The 26496-nt window shown below is 38.6% G+C and overlaps 1 protein-coding gene across 5 annotated transcripts in view; it reads right to left on the bottom strand.

Annotated features, from left to right (window-relative positions):
• LOC122408124 (endoplasmic reticulum transmembrane helix translocase) overlaps positions 1–26496 on the bottom strand; it is a 326148-nt gene that overhangs the window by 156507 nt on the left and 143145 nt on the right. For all 5 annotated transcript variants that reach the window (XM_043414736.1, XM_043414735.1, XM_043414739.1 and 2 more), the window contains 2 exons: positions 1782–1971; positions 1456–1707 (listed from right to left, as the gene is read on the bottom strand). In XM_043414736.1, the coding sequence (XP_043270671.1) occupies positions 1456–1707; positions 1782–1971 (442 nt within the window). The remainder of the gene's footprint in view (positions 1–1455; positions 1708–1781; positions 1972–26496) is intronic.

Genomic DNA, 26496 nt, shown 5'->3' with positions numbered 1-26496 from the left:
AGTGAATTTTTTCAAAAAGAAATCTCATCGCCATCTCAGGAATATAAAAATATGTAACACATAAATCTCTCATTAGAGGTCTCCTTCGTTACGGATTCCAATAATTGAGAGCACTTTTTTCTCGATTGACTTTTCTCAAAACTCCGCAGGAAACATAAATCTGTCATTGGACATCCGCGAATTCTTTTTTTCCTGGAAATATTCTTTGTCTATGCAATGCCGCAAACAGGACCGCTGCATCCCCACTCCCCCTCTACTTCCTCGCTACCCTGAGAACCTTCCCCCTCCACACACCATACAAAATATGTAACACAGGACACATAAATTTGTCATTAGTGTGACATGCAAGCATCTTTAGTCACGGAGTCCGATAATTGAGATCATGTTTGGAAAGAGCACTTTCAAAAGAAAATTCCGTCCAGTACAATCTGATATACCGGAAACATAAATCAGTAGCAAAAAAATCTTTTGTCCCAAATTTTTTGTCTCTTCAAAGTGCCGCCGCACCCCCGCTATCCGAGAACCTTCCCCCTCCACATACCATGCAGCCCCGCAACGATCCCCGCGCTCCCCCGTCCCCACTCCCCTCTGAGATCCCAGAATTAGAAGTGGTATAGCCTTACTACTTCTGTGTGTGTGCACGTATGCGTACATGTGTGATTGTGTGCGTCTTGTTCACTTAAAGAGAAAAAAATTCTACTCTCAAAATCAGCCAAAATGTCTGCTAACCTTTTTTCATAGTTAGAAAGTTGCAACGGATCAAATGAACATTCATCGAAGCCTTTGTGTTTATATGTGTGTTGGTGTGCGTGCGTGTTTGTGTTTGTATTTGGGTGTGTTTGTGTGCGTTTTTTCGTATATGCTGGTTGTTTTGAGGACCAATGGTGGTTTTGAGGACGGTCCTCAAAACAATCATTCATTAGCAACATGGATGGCAAACGTTGCGCTCCTTGGCTGGGCTACTCCGGGGATTTTTTCCTTAAAATTTCGCTTCGCGCCGGGGAGACCCACCCATTTACTTTTCAAGATTTTTTTTAAATTGAACAAAGAAAAAAGAAAATTCTTGAAAAGTAAATGGGCGGAATTTTAAGGAAAAAATCCCCGGAGTAGCCCAGCCAAGGAGCGCAACGTTTGCCTCGTGTGTTTTTTTTGTCGTGTGATATTTTGTCGCGGTGATATTGTGTCGTGTGATATTTTGTCGTGGTAATATTTTGTCGTGTGATATTTTGTCGCTGTGATATTTTGTCTGTGATATTTTGTCGTGTGATATTTTGTCGTGTGATCTAATGTCACGGAACCCAAATGATTCGATAACGTCTTTGTTTTACAAATTTAAAAATTGTTTCACAAAATGCTTGTTACCTCATTTACCAATATGAGTAACTAAAGCATAGAAATCAAATCAAGGATGTTTTACTCCGTCCACTATCGTACTTTTCTGCATTTCGGACTTACTGCACAGTATAGAAGACAACTTGCTCGTAAAGGGTGCGGCTATCGACGCATCGCCCAATTTAACGATCGTGGCCGAATCTTGCTCTTCAAGCTCCTGTAATAGATTCGGTATTTTCATTGGCGTCTTGTTAGAATTTTGATGTCGCCCACCGTTTTTTCCTCCTCTATTCGTGTCCGTAGAGCTGGTGGCAAGTGACACTGCTATCTTTTCAGAATTTTGTTGTTGTGGAGGAATTGATAATATCGCCACACCTTTTGCAAATAGAATCGTTCAATTTAATATCATGATTTCAGCTTATGTGCTTGTACCTGGAACATTCACTAACCGACTTGCGAATGTTTCAAGGCTCCCACGTCGTTTGTACCGTCTCCACACATCAAAGTCGTGTAACCCAAATCTTGCAATGATATTATTATGAATTCCTTCTGTTTCGGCGCGCAACGAGCGAAAATCACAACATGAGGCAACAGTTTGTGTAAAAGTCCTCCATCTTCTTCTTTTAGATATGACAAGCCCTATAGCAAACACATAAGTTGAAGTAAGTAATCTAGGTGTAAATATCGATTCCTTTTACATAATCAAGAGACGCGGTAGCGTCTCGACGCCAAGTATTAATAGGAAAGCGTGAGGCCTACCACACTCTACTATACGCGAATATGCCGGTTTTATGACGGCATATTCGTCATAAATAAAAATCGTTTCACAACGATTTCAGATCGTTCTCACGTTAAAATGGCTCCATCAGAAATCTTAATTATTCGTACAGATGTTTTTTCGATTTTTTTCTTTCGTTGCTTCTTGTTGGAACTAAATCGGTTCAGTCAATGGTGAGTTATGATGAATTTCTCGAAATTGGATTTCTTTTTTTTTTTTAAACCTGCTTGATTTTCAATAAACTTTTCGAGAATTCCATGCAAAAAAACATCACAGAATTATTTATTCGGTTTTTTAAGATTTTTTTATCACAATCTTTTTTTTTTCAAACAGTTTGGTTCCGTCGATTTTTTTACTAAAATTCTCATAAATACTACTTTTAATTACACGAATTCTGAGCCTGGTCTCGTCATGGGGAAATTTTTTTTCTATTTATTCTGGAATTTTCAAGAATATAGAATTTCATATTTTTGCATTTAAAACGTTGAATATGTCATTTATATATTACAAAGCGAAATGTCAGTAAATAATTGTTCATTAGAGTAACATTCAGCTTTTATATCATGAACCTGTATTTTTATTAAAATTTTTATTCGTAAGCGAATGTTGCTTTTTATTTTCTTTGTCGTTTAAATATTTTACATGAGTGACTCTCGTTTGTGCTAGAGATCACTTTCATCGTGAGAGACCTATCTTTGGGTTCACTCAATAGAATTTTTGTATATCTATGCTGGAATTTTAAAATTTCTTGATTAATTTTTTTATCTTGTTCAGAACTTCAAGTATGGTATTTAAGTCAATGTCTCGTGAAAAACTCGGTAAACACAATAAGCTATCTACAGTGCTGCGTAGTACGGTAGTTGCAAAATTCAGCACTAGGCGCAGCGATCGAAATCGCCGGTGGAGCCACTGCATGGCGCTTTTGTCAGCTGTTTTTTGATGACATTCATGTTTCGTTGAATAGTAATTCGTTTATTTCCCGTTAAGAAACGAATGTGAGTTATTGTTGTCTCATAATGTCACTGCCTGGGAAATGTTACATGTGATGCAATCCATTCAATATAGAAAAGCACAAAGTGACGAAATCTTTGAGAATAGCATCTACGAATTTGCGAGTAAACTTCGACTTGAGTAAAACAGACTATCTGTGTACAGATTGTCGAAAAAAATGTAATTTTATTGGCAAAGAAAAAGACAAAGAACAAGTAGAAGACAAATCATCTGAGAGCGATGGTAACGATACCCACACTGACGAAGAAATAGTTCATCTTGACGACAAACTCGGTGAGCCAATAAGTGTATTATGATACTTTTATTCTTATATCATAAAACTACACTTCCAAAACAAAGATTATATTGAATATTCTTTAGTAACAAATTCGCTGTCCAGTCAAGAGATCGAATCGCAGCTTAGTAGTCTCTCTCAATTAAGCATTGACACACAGCTCCCTGCTATCAATGATGCTTTAGCATTATTAAATCAATCTCCGATACTGACTAAGAAATTAACTTAATGTGTGTGTGTGTGTGTGTGTGTGTGTGTGTGTGTGTGTGTGTGTGTGTGTGTGTGTGTGTGTGTGTGTGTGTGTGTGTGTGTGTGTGTGTGTGTGTGTGTGTGTGTGTGTGTGTGTGTGTGTGTGTGTGTGTGTGTGTGTGTGTGTGTGTGTGTGTGTGTGTGTGTGTGTGTGTGTGTGTGTGTGTGTGTGTGTGCGTGTGCGTGTGTGCGTGCGTGCATGCGTGCGTGCGTGCGTGCGTGTGCAGTGTGGTTAATAATTGGAACGCTTTCGTGGAAAAACTTTTTCATGTTGAATTACTGTGCTTTATCACTGTGAGTATTACTGTTCATGATTTCTGCTATTATAGAATGTAACGAAACACTCCGCGAGACGGCCCGAGCCCGTCAAAGGAAAAAAGAACTAACGAGAAACTCTGCGATCATTAGATCGCGGTAACCACGCTCGTCGTTGTTGACAGGTGGCGGCCATCTTAGGCCGGTATGCAAGGGCCCGAGTGGAGCAATCGGCACCGCTCTGAACTTCGCCGCGCTATGTTTTTCTGAATTAAATTCTTTTTGCATTTTGTTATTTTAGGTCGCCCAGGTGCGTAATTACGATTAAAATCATCAGAAAAATAACACGAGTTTAAGATAAATGATCACGAGTCAAATTAATAATATAAAATCTAATCATAAATGAAAAATGTTAAAATCGACTGCGACGCATGCGCGAGCAGAGCGTTAAAGGGCTATAGGACGCGTACGTGACTTTCATCGATTACAATTGTACGAATCATATTAAATGAACTAACAATGTAAAAAAATGAAGAAAATTAAATAAGAACTAATCAAATGGAAGTTTGTATTGTTAATAATCACACAAAGCTGAAAAACATGAAAAACGGTAGTCCGCGCATCGTATGTTAGCCCGCTCAACCAACGGGCGAGCGTGAATCATGGCAACGGGCCAATACGAGTAGGCGTTACAGAAAGGTGCGTAGAACCGATCGAAAACTGAGATTCTCGGCGCTCGAGAACTCGTGGTGGGGAACTGGGCTGCGCTGCGCGACTCATTCGTCAGTCAGTTCTCTCTGCCTACAAGACCAGCTCAGATCTCTTGAACAGTCTAGACTCTGAACTCTGCTCGAACAATCATAAACTCCTTTTTTCTAAATTATCCTGGATGCCTGGAATCTCGGAGCGATTCGGTGACGTTTCAACCCCAGAGCCTGTGGTCAGCGCTATCCTTGCCTATTTCATGTAAATTTGTATCTTTTCATTTTTATGATTGTCAAGAGCAGAGCTGGAATTCTTTTTGATTAATTTAAATCGTAAATTCAAATTTGGTATAAATTTAGATGTCTCACTAAAATTATAATCCAAGAAGCAATAGATAGAATTTGAATTATATCGAATCAAAACGAAATTAAAAATTTGTAAAAGCGAAGATTGGATTTATTTCTTTTTAAAAAGCGGGCGAAAGAGGATATCGAAAATTATAATCTGCGAACTATAGCACGAAACATTGAATCTAGAGTTTTTTCAGTTTGAGGCGTGTCACCAAATTAAAACAAAAGCGACAATTAGACTTTAAAGAAAATTTTCTTGAATCATTTTTTGTACAATTTAAATTCCGAAAATTGAGAAATTAAAAATTATCTCAGACAGAGAATTTGCAACGTTTTCTGGTCTTTCGGGTCTTTTTCTCGCCAGATCCGATTAAACAAAGTAAAACAAATTATAACTAAAAAACACACAAAATTGTTTAAGAATCAGCAAGCCGAAGCGGAAAATTTCTTTTATTTTGTCAGATTTCGGTCAAATAATTGAATAAAATTGATTATTTTATTTTTACTAAAGTTCACGGTGTCCGCGTTTCCTTCATACCTGCTCTTTATTATTAAGGTTGCTCGAACCGACGCGTGGCGGCGTACAGGCCAGATCGGCAAGAGCATTTCGTTACAAGAAATATAATGTTCCCAATTGAAATGGAAGTTCGCTGCCTCGAAACTTTGTTGAATATTGTTTTCGGTTATTAGAATGTGTAGTGGAAAATTTTTCAAGAATCGGGAAACTTTTGTATCGGAGTCAAACCATTTTGCGAGGCAGTGAACTTATATTTTTTCACTTGAAATTTTTTGCTAACGCTGAAATTACAATTTTTTTTTTCATTTCGATCACTATTCCGACAACGTTTTCGGCAAACACTTATAGAGCGTATTTATCGCTGATTGTTTTATTCGCCACCACTTTTCGTGAATCTCGATCGACCTTTACAACAACACACCAGTTTTATTTTACATTACAATAGGAATAAAAGTCGTTGAAAGATTTATGGTTTCTTCTTCGCTGTCTACAAGTGCGATTAGTCTGTTAATGCAAATTAGCTGTTCGATAAATTTTTAGTGACATCATATTACAGATGATAAAAGTGCCTGGACAAAGAGTAAATTCAACTCGGTACTTGTACGCTGGGTTCTCGTATTACCGAAAAAATGGTACGTCCATCTATTGATGTGCTCTTCGTCAATCGAGGTTTCATTGCTTGGGTACCGTTGTCGTCGAAGAAGGTGGGAGGGTTGTGGAAAAGAAAATCCACAGCCATGCCGCCAATTCTTGTGAACAAGAAAGAATCAAAATGACGAGTGAAATGCGACGCCTGGCGCGTGAGTCGCACATACTTTTGAAGCAAATATTCGTCAGCTTAGATCCAAGGTACCAACTAGATATATATATATATTTATCTAAACTTAATAGATTTCGTAATGCAAAATAAAACTAAAACAACTATCTCGTTAAACATTAACATGTCGAATGTGTTATATGTTCGCGCGAGCAGAGTTAGAAATAACGTTTGAGTCTTTTCGAGCAACTTTGACCTGAGAACGATCACGAAGTCGGCCGGCTATCCCATCCACTCTGATCGAATTGTCCAACATCCTCGAGAATTACGAACCGCTGAGGGAGTATAACCGGGGCCACATATCTACTTCCCGCGGCAAGGTCGCACTATTTTTCAAGTCGGATTTGATGCTGTCCGAACTAAACAAAGCTCGAGAGATCCATGTAGATGGCACGTTTAAGGTAGAACGAAAACAAAAGTGTTTTATTTTGATTTTTGTGAAACACTTGAAACGAATATATAAGAAATAAAAGAAAATTAGATCATTTTCTAACGTAACCAAGTACAGTGAATGAATTGCAATTATTAAGAGATTATCATTTGTTTTTATGCTAGCTCGGGTTATAAACTTAAAACATTTTACACAATATGATACAAGAACCTTTTATAAAGAAGAGCACGAATACGCATACAAGGGCATGCATTGTATCTATACGATGTACTGCACAAATTCATATTCACCATTACACACAAGCTTGGCGTGCATGGTTTTCAATCGGAAGCTCGGGAAGAGACAATTGTTCAAATTTACTATGAAAACAATAATTAATTAGTATTGTAGGAACGAATGTGAAAAGAACCGATCCCCCAATAAAATAAGAGAGGCCCTGTTGGTGTCCCATTTTAATCTTACACCTGACTTGTCTCGGAAAATATTGCTCGGATCAAATATTGTGTGGAACAAAACTTGTAGGGGTTGAAGGGGGGACGTTTGATAAAAATTGGTTTGTGGATCCAAAATTCAAAATGGCGGCGTTAGAATGGCCGACATGTTTTTTTCGAATGGAAACATAACTTTTTTTCATCACCAAAAAATTTTTCAGCGCAAAACCAACAACTTTTGTTGGAAAAATTTTTTGATTAAGTTCATATTTTTTAAGTGAGAACATCATTTTCAACTATTTTAGAGGTATCCAGGATGCACCGCGAAGAGATCTTTAACGTACCAAGTGCAAGTGCGTTTGCGTATGCGCCTGCATATGCGTGCATACGTGGAGGTGCATGTGTGTGTGTTTTTTATTTTCATTTTATTTTTCAACTTTTTTTAAAAAGAGGGGCATGCAATGCCTTTATGCCCATAGGTACGAGCTCACAAGGATTAGGTCTCTGCGGTTCGTCACTACCGCAGTATTTTCGGACTCCAAACCCTCCTTGTGAGTGTACTCTGATCCCTCCCTAGTTCAAAGATCCCTCCATTCATGTTTAAACATGCCTGAACTCTTCTCTCAAAACCATCAACTGTGCGTAGGAGAACATCTCTTGGGATCGCACGGCAGGCAGCTCTTATCCGCTCCTTCATGTTCTCTCGTGTTGTTGGAGCTTGACGGTAGACAGCGTCTTTTAAGTACCCCCACAAAAAGAAATCAGGAGACGTAAGATCTGGTGACCTTGGAGGCCAATTTACAGGACTGTCTCGACCAATCCACCGTTGACCAAATGTTGTATCAAGAGACTCGGTAGAGTCTCGGGACAAGTACATTGACAGCCCTGTCGTCTGCTGGCCCGAGGCTCGCCGAGTATACTTTCTCTGAATAAAACGATTCGCGGTGGAGGGGGTAAAACTGGCATGTCATTTTCTAAAATTGCAGAGCTCAGGAGATTTTTTATAAATCAAAAATTGGTTTGGAGACTAATTTTCAAAATCCCTTTCGAATGAGCACGAAACCAACACGATCAGTAGCGTGAATGCTGAGAAAAAACTTTGCACAGGCTCAAGATTATGCAAAAGTTACTAACTCATTTAAGGATTTGCCGTGTCTGTACAGAACACCATCAAAGGCCTCTTGATGCCAGCTATAACCCATTTCTATGGAAGCTCGAGTACCGGGATCCCGGCTACAGAAATAATGAGTTGTGATTGGTCAGGATACTCGCTGTACCGTTCCAGCGGAATAAAGTTTATGAATATATACCTATATATACAATCCCATCAGTCAGCTGTCAGCTTTTGATGTTATAATAATCGGATTTCCGACATTACGAAGTGCGGCGTGAAAAAAAAATATTTTTCATCTAATCAAGTGTTCAATATGTATTTATTTTATTCAAAGTAGTGGTATGTGGTGTCATACATGCAGTGTATTACGAAAACCAGATATATAGTGACTTTGGCGTGATATATTGTTCAACCATCTGTCAGTTTTTGATGGCATGATCAAATTAATAGCAACAGCGATCTAAATCATAAAATTTCGGAGAAACAGTGCGAGTTGTATTCAAAATTCTTATACGACTATAAAAAAAAATGTTATGTAAGTTTTGTGAAAACCATGTGGGTTAGTTTACCCTCATCGCAATCGGTTCGCGAGTATTTGTTATATAGGACATATATTAGTATTGGGAAATTTCTCCTTGTATAAATTTTTTGATTTTACGTTTATTTATGACATAATTTTGTTGCAATCCTTGTTCTAGTTCTTCAAACATTTTCAACGGGAGTTATGTGAGAAAAAAGAACTTTCGCTCATTATGACCTCTCAAACGTTCTTTAAAAACAGAAAATTTATGTTGTGTAATTACATTATAGAAAAAATTTGCGTGGTTGTATGTGAATGAATGCAAATAAAGTTTGAAAAACTTTGGTCAAGTAAGTGTCTAATTCATTGTATTGTTGTCATATTTTCTTTCATTTCGTTTGGCTGTGTTCACCGGCCCCTTTAATTTTCCAACCTCCTTAGCTTACAGTATATCCATATCAATTTAATTCGAGTGACTTTCGTATTTCTATTCCCTCATATTGATTTCAATAAATTGGAAAATTCATAACAAAAAGTTTTCATGATTGCTTGTTCATACACCCGAGTTTTAGAAAAATCTTTGGGCCATGTAAGTGCATAGATATATTCACTTGAGTTATTGCATAATGAATTTGGAAATTTATTTCAATAAGTCATTGGGTGGTTAATTGTCATGATATCAAAATTCGTATCTTCGAAATGCAATGAACACCTCTAAAGTGCGACAAAGTCATGAAGCGACATGTATGTTGAGTATTTTCAGACCATATTTGCGATTGGCATCATGGGTTGAAAAATTCATGTGTGTAAGTCTACGTCTGATAATTTTTGGATGTGATCAAATATTTTGTCTGCGTATAACCATGGAGACATACAAAAATACAGCATTTTGATTGCTTCAACATGCAGCGTATCTGTCACTTTTTTTCTTGAATGTGACATAATAAGTTTCATGAATGTGGTTCATGGAATTTTGAAGTGGTTTGCCCCATAGCACCAAAGTTTGTATTACTGGTATGCAGCAAATATCCATGAACTTTGATATTTCTGTGAAGCGTAGGTGTGCCAATCTTTTCACTTTTTGGTTCCGACTGCAATATATAAACGAAGATACATGAAACAATTTTGAGTTCTGTTCACTTTGAAGTGCGCTGTCTTTTTTCCTCTTAGTTTTGGCATAATGAATTTTATGAATCGGTGGCAATTTTTTCTTTCTGTATCAAAATAGATTGCAGCGGATACTTGCAAACTTTGAAAATTCTGTATATTGACATGCACGCTAGGTATTAGCACTTCCTATTTTTGATTATGAAATATGGATACTTACAATTAATAAAAATTGTAGAAGAATTATAGAATTACGATATGGATTACTAGTAATAAATAACTCAAAATAATGATAAATGATACAAGAAGTCAGCGATGGCCTATTTATGAATGACATAAGAAGTTATGTTTTCAAAATGCAATGGACATATTAATAAATAAGCAATTCTGTTGGTCTTGACGCACTTCATAGTTTATCTTTTGTCCGGTTGAACCTTGGTGGCTACATGCAGAGTTTAAAAATTTTGTGCATCGACGTGGGTGTGTCAACTTTTATCTCTGGGTATGATAATACGAATGAAAAAGATTGCTTCAAAAAGTCCTTGGAAACACGTTTTTTAATGAAATAAAAATTGGTAGCATTAGAATTCAATAAACATATGTGAAAATTGCGAATTCTGGTGGATTTGGTGAACATTGTATATATTTTTTTCTTTCTCCTTCTATCCAATTTTAAAGAAAATCAATCAAAAAATTCATTTCATTGAAAAATCTTCATATTTTCTTTATTCACAATGATTTCATCAAAACTATTGAAAACAAAATTTATAAATGACGGGGGAAAATTCCACAATGATACAAAATATTGAAAAACCTTACGGAATATGATTTTAATCCCACAAAATTATGGACACATTCGAAATAGTTGAAAAATTGAGGGTATATATCACTTGAAACATTCGAAGAATATCAAACTGTTATAAATTGTACAAAACTTAAAGAAAATCATTGGAGAACTTATTTTAAAATATCACAATAGAAACATTGGTTAACTTTAGAAAATCTTATTTAAGAATATTTTTTGTCGTTTAGAACTGCCATAGAAAAAAGATTTGATATCAAGCCGTAAAAATCCTCACTCGGAGAAAAAAATTTGGACAATTACATTGATGATCGCCCGTTTTCTTATTACACCACAAAGAATGTAAACAAAACTTCTTAAGTCACACAACGAAAATGATTTCGAACCGTAAGAAAATATCAAATATATTACAATCCTACAGCATTCGTGTATAATACTCTTCACTAGTATACTGATTGTGCGGTATCAGTCTTTTTTCGACGAATCAGATGTTACAAGCCAAAATCATATCTCGGCTTCCAACCTGCTTTCCACTATGTTCTTGGGTTCCTAATTGACAAAACATATTAGAGTACAAGGAAAAAAATTGCCAAAGTCCAAGGATAGACCTGTGACGAAATATTTCCAGTACAATTTTGTTGAAAAATAGGTTTTTTTTCGTGGAAACCAATGTTACAAGCATTAAATCGTAAATAATTCATAGAAATTAAAATTAAAATTATATAGTCGTCAAAACATAAATAAGGAACTTTCGAGAAAAAAGACGTGATATCAAACCATAAACTTCCCCTAGGGAAAAAAAGGTTGGGACAAGTACATTGATGGTGTCGTGTTTGCTGTCAAGAGACTCGGTAGAGTCTCGGGACAAGTACATTGACAGCCCTGTCGTCTGCTGGCCTGAGGCTCTCGCCGAGACTATCTTTTCTCTGAATAAAACGATTCGCGGTGGTGGGGGTAAAACTGGCATGTCATTTTCTGGCATTGCGGAGCTCAAGAGATGTTTTGTTAAGCGAAAATTAGTTTGGAGACTAAATTTCAAAATCTCTTTCGAATGAGCCCGAAACCAACGCGATCAGTAGCGTAATTGCTGAGAAAAAACTTTGCACAGGCTCAAGATTATGCAAAAGTTACTAACACATTTAGAAATTTGACATGTCTGTATATAATACCATCAAAGGCCTCATGTCCCTCGGTCTAACTTCGCGGCGGTGTCGCGGACTGACGTCACATGCCGAGAGCTCGAAAGTCACCAGCCGAAGTTTCACGTCATGTTGACGTTTGGGGTTATGATGTTACGAAGTGCGTGCGGGATAACTAAAAATAATTTTCGTCATCTAACGAAGTGCATATTACTATTTATTTCGTTAAATTTTGTGATATACTAAACCAGTATCAAAGCGGCCGCGTAAATGTAGTCTGTGATATGTGTGCGAAAAAGGATATAAAAAATGCGCGATGCATATGTCAACGAAAACTGCAAGATTTCATGATTTTGTTCGACTGGAAATAAGCGTTAACTAAAATAATCTTTCAATTAAAACAGAGTGCGAGAAATATTGTCCAGTGTAAATATATCGTCAGTAGGCTAGGTTATATATATGAAGGCGTCAGATTATATATATGAATAAATACAACAAAAACACACAGAACTGTTAGAATGATGTTGTAAACTTTAATTGAATAAATGTTTTCTAATTTATTTCTCATGTTTCCCATATTTTGCTTCATATTCAGTTTGGCTCTGCCCTCTCCGATCCTTGTTTTCACTCCATCGGTTTGCAGCGGATCGATACATATCATTAATTAATTGCTTAATATGTGTCCTATGATTTTCTACTATTTCTTCATGCTGATTGTAGTAACGTGATTCAAGAGGTTTCCAGCTATGATCATCAATCTCACATTTTGTACATCAGATTCTCAAAACAGTTTCTGGTCTTGATATAAGTGTAGTTATTCTTTTTCCACCTGGTCTGTCGAGTAACAAATTTTGAAACTTATTCCAAAAAGTCTTTGGATGCTTTGTTTGCTGATCATATGAAAAGTCGAATCTTTGGAATGCAGTAGGCAAACACAAATTTTGACAACAATACTTATGAAATGACATGTATGTTGAGTATTCCCACTTTGCAAACTACAAATGTGGAATTATTAGTGAAAAGATTCATTACACTAAGTCTACAGTTGCTCCGTTTTGGATGCGATCAAATATAATGCCTGCTAACATCCATGAGAACATACAGAATTTCTGAATACAATGTTCGCTATGTCATTTCAACGTAACATCATGACTTTTGCCAACTTTTCTCTATAATACTATAGATTTGGATTATTGAAATACAGCAAAAATCTGCGAATTATAAAATTCATATACTGTGCCACTCATTTTACTTTTTAAAACTAACTGTAACATATTGTAACGAATTTTTCCCGGGGAGGTACGATTCGTCCCTTCCCGGCTCACTCACCTCGCCTCGCGCTACTCTCCGGCTGCGAGAACGGACTGGGCGCCAGGTACAAAGTACCGCCGAATGAATCGACTTGAATTTCGTCGGATCTCGCGATGGTAACGTCAGGCAAAATTAGAATGTAGAGAGCACGAGGGAAACAAGTGACCGAGGACGGTCCGGCTACTCAGCTCAGCTGAGGTACAAAAGGTAGAGGGGGGGATCCTTGGGAGAGAGTAACAATTCATAACGCCACAAAAAAAATATAGCCGACACAAATCAAGTAATTCAGAAAAGGTTTCACAATTTATTCGAAAGCTCGATGAATAGATCAGAATACAGCGAGAGATATATTAGAAATAGAGTGGATGCGATATAAAACAAAACCGGGGCGGGGAAGTAAGTCGCTAACGAGTCCGAGCGTACAACGGTTAGGTCTTGCGCCGCGACGATGGAAATTCGCGTACGGCGGGCGCGAATCCGCCGGGTGAAAACGATTAGCGATTCGCCCCGCGATCTCGCAGGTGCCGTAGATAGACGACAACCGATGCTCTGACATGGCAGGTAACAGGTAGCCAGTAACCCGACAAGCGGGGCTGGAGGTAGTAGGCAAAAGGTAACCCACGCCAGAACGAACGGTGTCGCAGGTAATTCGAGGCAAAAGGTAGCGGCACCCGGTCGATCGAGAGGGGGTTAGAAAATAAAGTAATAGACAAATTAACGTTGGGACGGTATGAAACGGATTGAAATTTAGGGCGTAACGCCGCTCGCAAAAATATATCGGAAAGTGATCGAAATACGACACGCAGTAGACATCGTAGCGTGAAGGCTCAGGCAAAAGAAAGAATCGAGAAACATTCAACGCAAAAGATAACAGGTACTGCCGTATAAACGACGCGCGACCACGCGAGCAAGAGAGACGGAACGAAAACAAAGGCGCGAACGAACAGGCCGGCGAGAGCCTCAGCGCGTGCAGGGAGAGAGAGAGAGAGACCAACGTAACTGCGTGGAAAGTTCCAGCGCTTAATACTACATTACATCAGACGTGAACTCGATATTTTCGAAATATTTGAATGAACAAGACTTTAATTAATTAACGCGAAGACCAAATGGACTGTGAGTTCGATAGTCAAGTCGAGCCACGCAAAACTGCCGTACTAAAGAATGAACACGGGAAGTATCGGCCACAATCTCGCGCGATACTTCGGCCCCGTGCCCGACTACAACGGCCAAAACGAAAAACTCTACAAAAACCGGAACTATATTCCGAAACTCAAAAAAAGGACTCGACTTAACTAGCGAACTCGATGGAGAAAGAGACGTGGACTTACCGAGGAACACGCTCGCCGCACCAGGACCATGAAAACTCGACTTTGGGAAGGCTCGGTTGTGGACTCGTCGTAACGATGCTCGAAGAAAGACTAATTGGTGCGTGCGAGCGGTCCTCGCGATTCGGCGTTATCCCCACCACGAGGCCCAGGTACTGCAGCGCTTCACGCGTTAGGCGCGAACCCGAGCGCGAACTCGGGGTTCGCGCTGCCACGCGGGATTTTCAAACGGGGATTGCGTCAGAGTCGTAATTGCTGTTACGTTTGTTGCACGATCGGATCGAATACTGACTCCTCCACTGCTCTCACCTTTCCCGCTCACTCGAAACACTCCTCCCTACAAGATGACCGTGATCCGGGTGTCCTTCCTCTTGGGGATCCGGCGGGCAGCTCCGAAAGGCTGAGGGGAGGCCTCCCTCACGACTCCTGACGTCTAGGATGCGTGGTGGGCCCACAAAATAACCACCAGGTAAAACAGCACCTCACCTCCGGAAAACTCCCCCAGATCCCACCTGACGAGGCGCCGGTTCACGCGGACTTTGACACCCGAATCTCCGGTAGTGCGGGCGGTGCAACTCGGGGTTGCTACGGCGGGAAATACACGGGCGGCGTTCATGAAATGGCCAATGCCAGCGTGTTATTTCAACCGCCCGCAGGTCGAGATTGTTTTTCGGTGCTCGTAGACGGTGTGGGAGGACGAGTTCTTGCGAGCGAGATCGGCTCGAACAGCCGGAGAGACAGCCGACTAGTTTTCATTGTTAGGCCCCTGTGGTAGCGACAACACCAACTCGTTCCAATATCGAACTCCACTGTCAAAACGCAACGTCATGATTACTCAAAAACAGACAAACTAAAATTCTCTCTCCACCCTGCACTCAGAGGTAAAAGGTAGTCACAGAAGGTAATTAACGCTCGGTCGGTAATATAGGCGCATTCTAAGCTAAAATTAAGAGCTACGTGGTGCTGAGTCTCAGTCCGAACATCGCCCGACGAGTCGAGGGGCGTCAAAAGGGCCGTAAACCCGGTCCACTGGTCGACAACGTCCGTACGAGTGGCGGGGCAGAAATGTCACGTCACAATATATATGAAGTAAAAAACTCATCACAGAAGTCTTCAGTTGCTCATTTATCGATAGATTTTAAATTGCTGTCTTCAAAATTTATTGCGCAGATATATTGAATCGCAGCAGATACCTGCGAACTCTGAAATTTCTGTGCATAAATATGTGTGTTAAGTATCACCCCCTATCTTTGATTATGAGAATGAGTAATAGAACTTGGTTTAGCAAGTTTTAAAGTATTTCTTTTTAAATACTATTGAAGTTTGTATTACTGCGGTATGAAGCGAATACCTCCAAACTTTCATATTTTTGTGTCGCAGCATGTGTGCCAATCATTTAAATTTTTTACTCCAACCGTAACATGTAATCTCAAAAATTCATCACAAACGTCTTCAGCTTTTCTAAATTCCTAAATTTTCCGTTTTCTATTTTATTCTGAGTTTTTAAACTTTTAAATTCATTCCTGAATTCTCCTGAAATTGTTTTTCTCCAAAACCAATGCAGATACCTTAAACGTCTTTGAATTCCGTTGCTCCTGTTGAATTAAGTACGCTCAGTTTTTTTTTGCTTCTTTGAGTTCTGACATAATAAATGTTTCCGGGTGCCTTTTTTCAGCAACTATCAAACTGTAGATAATTGGATCTCAGCGGTCACTTGCAAATTTTGGAAATATATTTCATCGGGGACACGTTTTGAATGACACGAAAATGTCTAGATTCAGAATGCAAAAGCAACATTTAAAAAGGGCCAATTCCGTTGGATTTGTTGTGTCTTGAATTTGATATATCTTTCCTCTTTTCCTTTATTTTTCCTAACGTTATCAGCCGAAAATCATATCTCGGCCCGCAACATGCATTGCTCCATGCTCTTGAGTTCCCAATGGACGAAACATATTAGAAGACAAGGAGAAAAATCACCAAAGTCCAAGAATAAACCTCTATCGAAATATTTTCAGTATAATGTCGACGAAAAATAGGTCTTTTTTCGTGAAAACCAACGTTATACGCCGAAAATTATAAACAATTCATAGATATTTAAACTAAAATCTTATAGTCATCTGAACATAAATAAGGATCTTTTGAGAAAAAAGACGTGATATCAAACCATAAACTTCCCCTAGGGAAAAAAAAGGTTGGGACAAGTACATTGATGGTCCCTCGTTTGCTGATAATTCCACCCATACAAAAACTTTAAACAAATTTTTTTTTTAATTGTAAAAAAAAATTATTTCATAAAAAAAAATACAGAACAATTCGAAAAAAATTTTACAAATCTTGAAAAAACGTTATGGTAAAAAAAAACTAATCTGCATCTATTTTTTAAAGTGTCAAAAGAATCAAATAACAAGTAAAAAATAATAAACCGAAAAATCGCGCTTGAAATCTTTTTGGAAAGCGATGCCTCATTCTTCTTATGAGATTCGAACAGCTAAATCAACTGAAAAAAATTCCATCTAATTTACGTGCGGCATTAAAATTTATTATATTAATTCGAGGCCAAGTATTTTCTAATGAATTGAAAAAAGTTACCATTTGAATTACGTGCAGCACTAAAATTTATGATATCAATCGGTGGACAAGTATTTTATTAGTAACTCCAAATTTTGACATTATTGAATTGTTCTAAGAAGCTTTCAAATCCAAAAGAATCACATGCAAGCTAGTCATTTCTTACTCTATGGTGGCAGAGACTTATAAGAAAATCGATTCTTCTCAGACTTTCAGGATCCTCTGGTATTATTCACAAAATTCGACGTCGATTGGATCGATACAAATTATGTTTAAATATGTGTTAAAAGTACTTGTCCGGCCCATCACTATTCATTCAATAAAGAATCAATCATAAAAAAACGAAATGGCACGGCAGAATCTCGTTAAAAGTTTGTTGAAATGCGATTCATTATTAATTTTATGTTTTTAATAATAGTATAGGTTAGTTCTTATTCCGAATGGAACTCGTTCGCTGGAAGAATAAGTGGGAAGTAAAAATTGCCCGCATCGAATGTAAACTGCAGAGTTATTTTGGAAGCTTGAACATATACATTATGTACAATTTTTTTCATTTATCGATGCACAATAATATCCCTTCTATATTGCGGAATAATTTGTTTCCGTTTTTTATTAAATTAGTGCAATTAAGTAAAAATTACTTGAAGATAATTCTCTCAATTCCCTCTGCATGAATGCTTGTGATCCATCAGTTCTAGACAAGCTCTGACTTTTATTTGGATAAACAATTTAAACGGAAAGTGATGGGCCGGACAAGTACTTTTAACACATATTTAAACATAATTTGTATCGATCCAATCGACGTCGAATTTTGTGAATAATACCAGAGGATCCTGAAAGTCTGAGAAGAATCGATTTTCTTATAAGTCTCTGCCACCATAGAGTAAGAAATGACTAGCTTGCATGTGATTCTTTTGGATTTAAAAGCTTCTTAGAACAATTCAATAATGTCAAAATTTGGAGTTACTAATAAAATACTTGTCCACCGATTGATATCATAAATTTTAGTGCTGCACGTAATTCAAATGGTAACTTTTTTCAATTCATTAGAAAATACTTGGCCTCGAATTAATATAATAAATTTTAATGCCGCACGTAAATTAGATGGAATTTTTTTCAGTTGATTTAGCTGTTCGAATCTCATAAGAAGAATGAGGCATCGCTTTCCAAAATGATTTCAAGCGCGATTTTTCGGTTTATTATTTTTTACTTGTTATTTGATTCTTTTGACACTTTAAAAAATAGATGCAGATTAGTTTTTTTTTAACATAACGTTTTTTCAAGATTTGTAAAATTTTTTTCGAATTGTTCTGTATTTTTTTTTATGAAATAATTTTTTTTTACAATTAAAAAAACAATTTGTTTAAAGTTTTTGTATGGGTGGAATTATCAGCAAACGAGGGACCATCAATGTACTTGTCCCAACCTTTTTTTTCCCTAGGGTCCAGATGATTTCGAACAACATGAGCCCAGTGAGCGGGTGCACCGTCTTGCTGAAACCACATCTGTTGACGTGTTTCCAAATCCAGATCTTCTAGCAAAAGAGGCAGTTCATTTTGTAGAAAATCAAGGTAACGGACAGAGTTCACATTTCCCTCGAAAAAATGGGGGCCTATTAATTGCCCGTTCACAATACCACACCATACGTTCAAACTCCATCGATGCTGGTGATCGATCTGTCTCAACCAATGTGGATTCTGATCAGACCGATACCGAAAGTTCCATCGGTTCACTTGACCACGGTTGTTGAAAGTGGATTCATCACTGAACATAACGTATCGAAAAAAGTCCCTGGATCGCTCGATTTGTCTCAACGTCCACCGACAAAACACCACCCTTCGCAACGGATCTGGATTAGGAGTGTCTTGGTGGAATTGTAGTCGGTACGGGTGAAGTTTCGCACCTCTCAATACACGGTGCACTGTCGATTTGGGAAACCCCAGTCGTTCCGAGATCACTTTGGCACTCAAATGAGGATCAATTGCTATCATGGCTAAAATAGCCATGTTTCGGGCTTCATGCAATCCACCAAAATTATTGACGTTTGGGAAATGTCAACGGTGGCGGATCATCCGACCTGCCCTCGCTCGCTGCTCATGGGTTCGGATTGTCTGCCGTGATGGGTGACGACCATCAGGATATTCACGTCGATACAAATTTTCAGCTCGGAAGTAATTGCCCCGACACCTCCCTAAAATAAGGAGCATATCAACGATTTCGTTGGGACTGAAATCAGCCATTGTTGCTAATTTTCAGAATTTTTCTCTAATTTAAGAAGTTTTAAAAATTTCGAGAATCAAGAATTTTTCTCTGATTTCAGAACCTTTACAAATTTTCGATTTCGTCTCTTGCTAATGGCTGCGGAGTCAGAAGATAAACGTTTCAATTAATTTTTCATCCGTGGGCGATCACAATGACTTCTAAAATAAAAAATTCTTCTCTGATTTACAACTCAAAAGTAGGCGTAAGTCTCGCTTACGTGAACTTATCTTTAAGCGTAAGCCTCGCTTGCGTGTACTTATCTTTAAGCGTAAGCCTCGCTTACGGTTAAAGGTAAGTTCACTTTGTAAGAGATTAAAGAAAACATCATTGGTAGTACTGACGTAGTCTGACTTTGCGTAGTTCTCTTACTTTAGAGTTTTAGATCAGAGAAGAATTTTTTATTTTAGAAGTCATTGTGATCGCCCACGGATGAAAAATTGATTGAAACGTTTATCTTCTGACTCCGCAGCCATTAGCAAGAGACGAAATCGAAAATTTGTAAAGGTTCTAAAATCAGAGAAAAATTCTTGATTCTCGAAATTTTTAAAACTTCTTAAATTAGAGGAAAATTCTGAAAATTAGCAACAATGGCTCATTTCCGTCCCAACGAAATCGTTGATATGCTCCTTACACGCAAACGCACTTGCACTTGGTACGTTAAAGATCTCTTCGCGGTACATCCTGGATACCTCTAAAATAGTTGAAAATGATGTTCTTACTTGAAAAATATGAACTGTGACGTGACATTTTTGCCCCGCCACTCGTACGAATCGTGTCGACCAGTGGACCGGGCTTACGGCCCATTTTGACGCCGTTCGACTCGTCGGGTGTTGGTCGGAACGAGACTCATCGTCACGTAATTATAAGATTTATTTTTAAGAATCGCGTATAGTACCTTTCGAGCGATAATTTACTAAGTCTAATAACCGTTACCTTTTACCTCGGTGCAAGGAAGAGAGAGAAATTCTTGATTGTTTAATTTTGAGTTTGACGAAGTTTCCTTTTGACTATTCCGTTTGTTTTTTTTGAGAGATTTGGTGTTAACGTCACCACATTGGTCCCAGCGAGCATTAGTTATTTGACGATACGTTCCTGCTGTTCGAGCCGATCTCGCTCGCAAGAATCATCCCTCTCACGCCGTCTTCGAGTACCGAAGAACATTCTCGACCTGCGGGCGGTTGAAAGAGCACGCTGGCATAGGCCATTTATTGAACGCCGCCCGTGTCTTTCCCGCCGTAGCGACCCAGAGTTGCACCGCCCGCAATACCGTGAATTCGGGTGTCAAAGTCCGTGTGAACCGGCGCCTCGTCAGGTGGGGTCTGGGGGAGTTTTCTGGAGGCGAGGTGCTGTTCTTGCCTGGTGGCTTATCTTGTGGGCCCACCGCGACATCCGGAGTCGTGAGGGAGGCCTTCCCTCGTCCTTTCAGAGCTGCCCACCAGATCCTCAAGAGGAGAGACACCGGGATCACGGTCATCTAGTCGAGAGGAGTGTTTCGAGTGAGCGGGAGAGGTGAGAGCAGCAGAAGGGTAATTATTGCGATATTGGGTAAAGAAGCGTAACGGGAATTATCCTCCGTACACGCTCCCTTGTTTTGAGTTTCCCGCGAAAGCGCGAGCAAAGACTCTGTACTCTAGTTCGCGCCTAGCGCGTGAGCGCCGTTGTGCATGGGCCTAGTGGTGGGGAGAACGCCGAATCTGGAGGACCGCTCGTACGCACTATCAGTCTTCTTCCGATCACCTCACCGGCGAGTCATCAATACCTCCCGATCATCGAGGTTCCTTTGTCTTTCGGCGTGCGACGAGCGGGTTCCTCGGGAAGCCCTTTCTCTTTCTCCCGGAATGATTAATGGAGTTGAGCATTTTGAGTTTCGGAATTTAGTTCCGGTTTATTTGGCGTTTCGGGGGACATGTGTGTCGAAGTTTCGAGCGAGATTGCGGCCGATACTTCCCGTGTTCCCGAATTTTGTAGTTTGGCGGCTCAGCTCCACTAATCGATTCGATATTAATTTGGGTCCATTCAGTCTAGTTTATTTGACGTAATCCGGTTGCGCATGAATTAATTAAGTTTGAGTTTTGTAATGTCGAATTTTTGATATCGAATTTTGGTAGTACGCGCTGGAATATTCCACGCAGCTGCGTTTCTCTCTCTCCCTGCACGCGTTGAGGCTCTAGCGAGCACGGTCGTTCGCGCGATGTTTTCGCTCTGTCTCTCTCGCACTTATTGTCGCGCGTTGTCTATACGGCGATTTATTCTGTCTTTTGTATTGCGTATTTTTCAGCCGTTCCTTTTGCCTTCGCAGTTATTTCCTTTTCTCTATTTCATGACGATCGTATCATTTTGTGTCTCTCTATGGCGAATTATCTTACGGCACTCTTCCGTTCCCCCTGTTACCGTTTCAAAGATTATCTTGCTATTAGTTTCTGTGATTTATTTTATCTTATAACGCCGCTATCTTCGTATTATCGTACTGATCGTTCGGGAATTTCGGTGTTACCTCGCGCTTAGCCGAAGTCGCTTCACTATTACCTTCGATTACCTTTCGTCGCGAATTATTTTAGGGTTACCTAGCGTCAATTACCTTGCCTATGTTGCCTATGACGTTCTCGCGAATTATTTTAGGGTTACCTAGCGTCAATTACCTTGCCTATGTTGCCTATGACGCTCTCGCGAATTATTTAGGGTGACCTAGCGTCAATTACCTTACCTATTACCTATGACGCTCTCGCGAATTACTTTCGGGTTACCTGGTGTCGATTACCTTTTACCTGAATTTACCTAAGACACCGTTTGTTCTGGCGTTGGTTACCTTTTACCTGTTACCTAAGGCATCTGCTCGTCAGATCGCTGATTATCTTTTACCTACAATGCCAGAGCGTCGGTCGTCGATTACTTACGACACCCGCAAAATTGCGATGCGATTACCTATTACCTGAATTACCTGATGAATTCGAGTAAGCCACGCCCCGAAACCGCGTTGTCGTCCGATACGTATTGGCCATGCGATTCTAGCGAGCCGTAAATTGAATTTCCTTTTCAACTCTTATTTTATGTAGAATCCTTATTTTATGTAGAAAAGATGAATCCTCGCGAGGATTCATCTTTTCCTGTACTTTTGTTTATTTGAATAAATTGTGAATCTTTTCGGAATCTTCTGTCTGTGTCGATTATTTGCTTTGCGTTGTGAATTGCTACTTTTCCTCAAGGATCCCCCCCTCTACCTTTTGTATCTCAGATGAGCTGACTAGTCGGACCGTCCTCGGTCATTCGTTCCCCTCGTGTACTCTAAATTCTAGTTTTGCGTTGCGTTACGATCGCGAGAATCGACGAAAATGAAGTCGATTAATTCGACGGTACTTTGTACCTGGCGCCCAGTTCATTCTCGCAGCCGGAGAGTCATACGGGAAGGAGCGGGTGAGCCGAGAAGGGACTGGATCGTACCCTTGCGGGGAAAATCTACGTTACAGAACTTAATCAAAAAATTTTTCCCACAAATATTGTTGGTTTTGCGCTGAAAAATTTTTTGGTGCTGAAAAAAAGTTATGTTTTCATTCGAAAAAAACATGTCGGCCATTCTAACGCCGCCATTTTGAATTTTGGATCCACAAACCAATTTTTATCATACGTCCCCCTTCAAACCCTAAAAGTTTTGTTGCACACAATATTCGATCCGAGCAATATTTTCCGAGAAAAGTCAGGTGTAAGATTAAAATGGGACACCCTGTATAATGATTTGGTAAACAATATAGATGGGTGAAATTTATGGATGAAATTGAACAATTAAACGAACGGATAAAGAAATGAAATGAATCAATCGCTATTTGTTATTTTAAAAACTTGAACATATTTATTGTGTCAAATTTTTTTCATTTTTCGATGCACAATAATGTCCCTTGTATATTACACGACAAATCGTTTCCATTCTTATTAAATTAGTGCAATTAAGTGAAAATGATTTGAAGATAACTTTCTAAATTCCCTCTTCATGAATATTTGTGCTCCCTCAGTTCTAGAAAAGTCCTGATTTTTATTTGAATGAATAGTGATGGACCGGACAAGTACTTTTAACTCATATTTAAGCATAATTTGCATCCATCCAATCGACGTCGAATATTGTGAATAATACCAGAAGTTCCTGAAAATCGAAAAAAATTCTGTAAAGAAAAATAAAAAATTTTCAAAAAAATTCATAAATATTGGACAAATTGAAAAATGTACTATCCAAGTTACATGCAGTATAAAAATGTATGATATCAATTGGAGGCCAAGTTTTTATTTATAATTTGGAATATTGATCGAACAAATCGGAAACTTTAATTGAAATTCATGATAATTATTTTCAAGAGAAAAGTTAATGAAAAAAAGTCATAACGAAAATTGCGAGCAGTACTAAAATGTATTATATCAATTCGAGGTCAAGTATTTATCAGATATTCGAAATATAATCGCCGGCGACAAATAAGCGTTGAGAATCCTTGTCGGGCTCACAACGTTTTATCAAAATTACTAAAAAATTAATGAAAATAAAATCATTAAAAATTCACATGAAAGTCATTCGTTACTTCAACAAGGTACAGACTTTAAAGAATCGATTCCCCTCCGACTTTCAGGATCCTCTGGTATTATTCACAACATTCAACTTCGATTGGATCGGTATAAATTATGTTCAAATACGTCTTAAACGTACTTGTCCGGCCCATCACTTTTTATTCAAATTGCTCATTCGAAAAAAAATCAGGGCTGTTCTATAATCCCAAATATAATAAAATGCATAGAAATAAAAATAATATCTCCAAGTAATTTGAACTTGATTGTTCTCAGGTTTGTATAGCAATATCCACTTCTCATTTCCTTCAGGGAACCCATACCATTCGGTAAGAACCAATGGAAATGAGAAATAATCAGGCACATTACAAGAAATTTTAGAACCTATTTAGCCGTGCAATGTTTTTTTTTCGATAGTCACGTACACATTTTGATAAATATCACTAGTCGAGTACGACACGTGGATTCCTGGAATTTGGAGAAAAATTATTTGGTTGTGAATTCTGACTTCATATGATATAAATAGATTAATCAACTTTATCTTTCATTTTCGTTTCATTTTGACAAGAGCGATTCGAAGGAAAATTATTTTCTCGGGAATTACTGTTCCTTAATATTAACACATGCATTAACTTCGTTTTTGATTTTTTTTCGAATGAGCAATTTGAATAAAAAGTGATGGGCCGGACAAGTACGTTTAAGACGTATTTGAACATAATTTGTACCGATCCAATCGAAATTGAATGTTGTGAATAATACCAGAGGATCCTGAAAGTCGGAGGGGAATCGATTCTTTAAAGTCTGTACCTTGTTGAAGTAACGAATGACTTTCATGTGAATTTTTAATGATTTTTATATGGTCTGGTTAAAAAGAAATGGTTTGACATCGTTCTTATTATTCGAAAGAAAGATTCTGCGATTTTTTATTTCCATTAATTTTTTAGTAATTTTGATAAAACGTTCTGAGCCCGACGAGGATTCTCAATGCTCATTTGTCGCCGGAGATAATATTTCGAATAGCTGATAAATACTTGGCCTCGAATTGATATAATACATTTTAGTACTGCACGTAACTTCAGTTATGACTTTTTTTTCAAGAACTTTTTTCTTGAAAATAATTATCATGAATGATTAGTGGCTCCTATGCATAAAACGTCAATTTTTCAATTAAAGTTTCCGATTTGTTCGATAAATATTCCAAATTATCAATAAAAACTTGTCCTCCAATCGATATCATACATTTTTATACTGCATGTAACTTGGATAGTACATTTTTCAATTTGTCCAATATTTATGAATTTTTTTGAAAATTTTTTATTTTTCTTTACAGAATTTTTTTCGATTGTTTTTTTATTTTTGTTGAATTTTTTTGAACTTAACAATTTTTCGTTTATTATTTCTATAGAATTTTTTTTCTGGTTTATATATATTGTAACACAATCTTCCCCGCGAGGGTACGATTCGTCCCTTCTCGGCTCACCCGTCTCGTCTGCTCGCACGACTCTCCGGCCACGAGAGTGAATTGAGCGCCAGGTACGAAGTACCGTCGATTACTCGACTTTAATTTTATTCACTCTCTACGATGGTAACGCCAAAAGATCACAAATGCCCAGAGTGCACGAGAGACACGAGTGACCGAGGACGGTCCGGCTACTCAGCTCGAACTGAGATACTGACGGTAGAGGGGGTGGTCCTTGGGGAAAAGTAGCAATCAGGAACGCAAAATAACATAATCGACACAAGATAGTAATTTGGCAAAATATTCACAATTTATTCATCTCCGTGACGACGCGTAAAGGTACAAGAATGACATTAATGTGGATCGCCGCAAACAATCGAGAACAGAATAATAAAATACGAGATTCGGTAAATTTTTAAGGATCGGCCATGATTTCAAACGATATAATACAAGTGACGGGTAGAATCTGGACAATGAAAATAATAGAACTGATCTGTCGCTTCGCATATCCGCACGCCTCACATTCGTTATTCGACACCCACGAATTGAGTGTCTCAGGTAAACGCAGGTAACACGTAACCAGCCGCAAAGGCCGTAGGTAGAGCGCAGGTAAAGTTCATCAGCCGCGGGGGCTGGAGGTACGATTAATCAGTCGCGAGGACTGTAGGTAAAATTAATCAGTCGCGAGGACTGTAGGTAAAGTTAATCAGTCGCGAGGACTCTAGGTAAAGCTAATCAGTCGCGAGGACTGTAGGTAAAGTTAATCAGTCGCGAGGACTGTAGGTACAACTAATCAGTCGCGAGGACTGTAGGTACAACTAATCAGTCGCGAGGACTGTAGGTAAAACGCAGGTACTAGGTAATCGGCGGCAAGGACCGCAGGTAAAGTACTAGTGTGAGAAAATGCGAGCGACAAGGTAATGACAGAATGATAAATAATTTAAGTAACAGTTAACGTAATAAAAGAATAAGGTATCGAAAAGCGGTAATACGCTGCCAGACTGTTAAACTATGAGAGAATAATAACACGCGATACAAAAGAAAGGAACGAAATATAATAATAAACGAAGACGCTACTAACCGCCGTATATTCCGTAGCGCGACAACAAGTACGAGAGAGAAAGCACGAAAACATCGCGCGACCGGGCGCGCTCGCTTGAGCCCTTGGCACGTGCAAGGAGAGAGAGACAGAGGTACTCGAAAGATATTGTGCATTATATTCAGCGCTTTTACACAA

Source organism: Venturia canescens, chromosome 3 (assembly GCF_019457755.1).
Source record: "Venturia canescens isolate UGA chromosome 3, ASM1945775v1, whole genome shotgun sequence".
Classification (NCBI taxonomy): domain Eukaryota; kingdom Metazoa; phylum Arthropoda; class Insecta; order Hymenoptera; family Ichneumonidae; genus Venturia; species Venturia canescens.
This window is presented reverse-complemented; position numbering and strand designations above follow the sequence as displayed.